Consider the following 4,940-nt stretch of genomic DNA (forward strand, 5'->3'; position numbering starts at 1 on the left):
TAGAAACACCGGATTAGAAAAGGTTGACAACGATGAATTCGTTGATATTAAAGCATTTATTTTGGTATCGTGATGAATATTAAAAAAAAATGAAATTTATAAAACAATATATCTCATAGCATTAATCAATCCTACCGTTGAATACGATCTTAAATCAACTCATCAAAACCAAAATACTTTTCAACTTTAAAATTGAGTCAAAGAACAATAAAACAAATTACAACTTTAGAAGACTAATTGTGTGGAAATTTCCCAAAATAAAATATAAATTATTATTATTATATTATTATTATTATTATTATTATTATTATTATTATTATTATTATTATTATGTAGAAATTTAAGTTGACTCTTGGATTTTGTTCACTATATATATGCTTATATCTCAAAGAAATTGTCACAAAACCGAAGTTATGGCATCAAAGCTTCTACTATTCGGTCTACTTGTGAATCTTCTCATGCCCACAGGTATGATCTCTTTTAAGTCTCATTTGTTTATCATGTAACACGAACAAATTCAATATCGGTCGTAAGCATAACAAACATCAGATTTTCACCCATTCAAAATTACTGTAATACACATATGCAAATACTTTCAGCTTATGCTATTGATTCTGAAATGAGCTTCCTGTGTATGTGTATACATATATGATATATGTTTAATTAATATTATTATTCTCATTTGGTGCAAAACAGATGCAAATGTAGGGGTGTGCAACGGTCGTGTCGGTAACAATTTGCCATCTGAAGCAGACACGGTAACCCTTTACCGAAACCACCGCATATCCAAGATGCGAATCTATGATCCAAATCAACTCACTCTTGATGCACTTCGTGGAACCAATATCGAGCTCATGATCGATGTTCCTAACAAAGATCTTCAGTTGCTCAACGATCAAAGTCGGGCAAATATATGGGTTAGAGACAACATCCAACGTTACCCGAATGTCAACTTCAAGTACATCGTGGTTGGAAACGAAGTTGATCCGGACCCAAGTAAAGAAAGTAGTCGATACGTGAGTTTTGTACTCCCCGCTATGCGAAATGTCCATAACGCCCTTATAGCCGCTCGCCTAAACCGCATTAAGGTGTCAACCGCAACCTACACGGGTCTATTGAGAGACGCCTATCCACCAAGTAATGGCGCATTTAAAGTGCCAGGGTATATTCAACCAATAATTAGATTTCTAGTAGATAACAACTTGCCAATGCTAGCCAATATCTACCCTTACTTTGGTTACCGTAATGACCCTAATAGAAATCTCCCATATGCACTATTTACCGCACAAGGAAATGTAGTGACTGATCAAAATAACGGTTTACGATATTCCAACCTTTTTGATGCTATGCTAGATGCTCATTATGCAGCTCAAGCGCGTGTTGGAGGGGGGAGTTTGGATATTGTGGTGTCAGAGAGTGGATGGCCTTCAGCGGGTGGTGAGGCAGCAAACGTAGGATACGCTGGAACTTTCTATAAGAATTTGATTGAGCACGTTAAAGGTGCAAGGGGAACACCATTGAAGCCCCAAAAAGTTATCGAGGCGTATTTGTTTGCGATGTTCGATGAGAACGAGAAACCTGGAGAACCAACGGAGAAAAATTTCGGGATTTTCAATCCGGTTAGTAGAAACTTGAAGTATGATTTGAGGTTCGATTAAAGAAACTCAAGATTTGGGAAAATAGTGTGATAAGTTGTTACTTGATATTGATAAAGGAAAAATAAGTGTTTGATTATGTATTAAATCGTTGACCACTTTTAATATGTACCAAATTATACACAATGGCTATCATAAATCTCATAATATTTATAGTATCTACTATTACTATCGAGTTTGAGCTTGAACTCGGCGTCTTTGAACACTGTCTGACTTTTCGATTTTTACACGTATTAGAGCTGTTTTAGATGCGCATACGACCATCTACAATACTACCATATAGATGGTGACGAGAACAAAACCATCTATACAGTGTCAACTGACACTTTTTGACCGGACACAATTATCATCACGTTTTGGGTTATCACATTTAACATATTACAAAACGATGATGTTTAGGCTAACTTATTTAACCATTTAGTTAAACAAGGCATGTTCAGTTTGATTTATTTAACTTAAAATTTACCCGTTTGAAATTAAAATATGAAGCTAGTTATCACTAATTCATAGTGCACTTTTTAACATGTTAATTTCTAAATAACTTGGTTATAAACGAGTTAAATCAGAGAGTTCAAAAGTTATGTTTGTTTTAAGGTGAATCTATTTCTAATCATTTTACATTTTTTTCATTGGAACCCTATAAAAGTATTTTAACTCTTGAATCTCCTATAAAAGTTTCACACGAGTGGATTACAAACCCAAATTTCGAATCAAATTAGAGGCCATGGATAAAATTATTTACTAAGATGACTTCTTTAGCAATTAACTACTAGAATTGCAATCCATCGATCGATGGATGTTATACCAATTATCTGTAAGTGAATAAGGCTTCTGTTGAAACTAAAGTACACAGTTTAATGTTTCAAACTTTGTATAAAATCAGGATTCACCCAATTTGGTTGCTTTAAAGTTGTGCAACAGTGGACAGTGTTGGGTCAAAGTTGTGGATGCTGTGGAAGCTCATAGACTGAAGCTATAATTCTTGAAAGCTTAAGGACTAATTCTTCCAGATACGAGAAGTTGAGGGTAAGTGTATATATGATGATCCAGAGCACTTGTTTACTCGTTATTGTTCCGTCGTCAGTTATACCCGCTTGTTCATATTGTCTCTTGTTTGTGCATATGAGTCTTTTCCACCAATCGTCTTGTTCAGTTACTCTAGAAATTCAGGGTTCGTATTATGTTTGAGTATCTGGTATTGTATCAGATGGATTTCTTAGTGAATGGTTCAGTTGTGAAAGGTTTATTGTTTCATAGTTTAATATAGTTTGAGGTATTTGATTCTTTGTTTAATATTGAAATTGATGAATTCTTGACACATTCGGTGAACTCTTTGCCCACGGGTAACCTGGGGGTTAGATAGATGTTTCCCACGAGGGGTTAGACCCGGCAAAGATGGTTCTTCTGATAACCTGCAAAACAGACACCGTGAGCTTGTCACTGAGAAGGGGGGGGGGGTTCCTCCTTGTGACCACCCTCCGGCGTGAGAATCAGACTAGATTGATCTTTAAATATAAATGTATATTAAGAGATTGCTATAGCAGATATCAGGTATAATATGATGATAATGTGATAAGATATGATAAGATGAGATGATCATACCATTTGGGGTATTTATAGCCGAAGGTAGGTTTCCAAGGAGGTGTGGCCGGCTGAATAGTATTCCTGTTCTACCAACTGTGGCCTACGCACGTGCCATGCTGGTAGTTGGTGGGTAGGCAGCGGCTGACAGCGACCAGGCCTGCTGTGTACTATTCCTTTTCCACCAATTGCCGGCTATGCACGTGGTATGACAGGAGTTGGTGAGTAGGCAGCGGCTAATAGTGACACAGTACAGGAGCATGCTGCTCGCCATACTGTTGTCAATAAGCTGTCGTATCTTTAGTCAGATCTTTTGCCCATACCTTGTCAGGTACAGTACAGAAGATCTTCCCGTATCGTACGGACTGGCTTTTGGGCGGGAGTATTCCCCCTCCCGCCTTTGTGCGGGATTGTTCCCGGCTTTGCTCATTCCTTCAGGTGACACTGAATGATGAGAGCTAAGTGCCTTGTGCGTGTAGCCTTGCTGCGCGGGTGGCCTTCCCTGATGGCTTGTATCCGCAGCTGCGGGAACAGGCAGAGTACTTCACCATTGGGAGGCATTTCCTGCGGGAACAGCTTGCGTACTGCGCGTAAGGACGTCACGTCTCTGAGCATGGTGGGTCCTGCGTATCCAGTTGGTTTCTGCGCAGACGTCTCTTTTGAAGGTGTCTTGCGGGTCCAACTGGGCTCTGCTGGGACCTACCTCTTCAAGTCCCCCCAGTCCAATGTTCTTCTCATGAATGTTTAATAAAGTGAGGTGAACTTTTGGACTTAAGCAAAGGGTTTTGAAAAGGGTTTTTTAAGGTTTTCCATGGGGATTCTTCCCGCGGAAGTCCTTGTCACTTGCAGAAATTCCCGACTTTCCTGCTTGATCTTTGGGTATGATGCGGGTAGGTCTGTAACCTCCTCGCAAGTCAGGAGCGTTGAGTCCCACTTGTGTGGATTCTCCATGAGGTTTTGGTAGTTTTGAACATAGTGATCAATTATGTTAAAACCACCAATTCCATCCTGGAGCTTCAAACAACGTAGTTCTCGACGTTCCCGCTATGCGGGGATGTTATTTCCGTTTCTGCAAGCATTGCCCAGAAGATCCTTCTTGGTTTCAATTCCCTGCGGAGCGCTAGGTATGTGAAGGGTTTTGCCTTAACACTGTACCCGCGCTCGTCTTATGGTTACTTTACTTCCAAGGTATTCCTGGCGTCCATTCCCTGCGGGTGCTAGGTATGTGAAGGGTTTTGCCTTAACATTGTACCCGCACCCGTCTTATAGTTACTTGGTTGCCGAGGTATTATTGGCTTCAATTCCCTGCGGGTGCTAGGTATGTGAAGGGTTTTGCCTTAACACTGTACCCGCATCCGTCTTATGGTTACTTGGTTGCTGTAACGATCCCGGCAAATCCAGGTATACCCTAGCCGGTATATACTATTTATGTGTCATTTAATATTGATTATATGAGTTATAGTACGTTTATACGAGTATATATGATTCATGGTACGAATCATACTCGTTTATATAGTGAATCGTATTGGAATTACAATTAACCAATGAACGATTATTGAAACCCGAACGAATCGGGAATTACATTATAGACGAAGTATATAATGTTTAGTGATGTTTACGAAGTATTAATGCTTCGGGATAAGTGAATTATAGCATAGAGAAAGGATTTCGATTTATTAGTACGTCGGTACGATAAACGAAACC

At 39.2% G+C, this 4,940-nt stretch overlaps 1 protein-coding gene across 1 annotated transcript; it reads left to right on the forward strand.

The window, feature by feature from the left end:
• The first annotated feature begins 402 nt into the window (after window positions 1-402).
• LOC143567400 (glucan endo-1,3-beta-glucosidase, acidic-like) lies at window positions 403-1,781 on the forward strand. The gene is made up of 2 exons (XM_077053836.1): window positions 403-468; window positions 697-1,781. The coding sequence occupies exons 1-2, from the start codon at window positions 414-416 to the stop codon at window positions 1,656-1,658; spliced, it is 1,017 nt and encodes a 338-aa protein (XP_076909951.1). The 5' UTR covers window positions 403-413; the 3' UTR covers window positions 1,659-1,781.
• Window positions 1,782-4,940: the final 3,159 nt, after the last annotated feature.

The sequence above is a fragment of the Bidens hawaiensis genome, unplaced genomic scaffold (genome assembly GCF_021521415.1).
Source record: "Bidens hawaiensis isolate Kalapana, Puna unplaced genomic scaffold, B.hawaiensis_p1.1 tig00023396_1, whole genome shotgun sequence".
NCBI classification, from domain to species: Eukaryota; Viridiplantae; Streptophyta; class Magnoliopsida; order Asterales; family Asteraceae; genus Bidens; species Bidens hawaiensis.

Coding starts and splice junctions, on each gene's coding strand:
- LOC143567400 (XM_077053836.1), top strand. CDS start 414: ATGGCATCAAAGCTTCTACTATTCGGTCTACTTGTGAATCTTCTCATG. Junction 469..696: donor GAATCTTCTCATGCCCACAG/GTATGATCTCTT, acceptor GGTGCAAAACAG/ATGCAAATGTAGGGGTGTGC.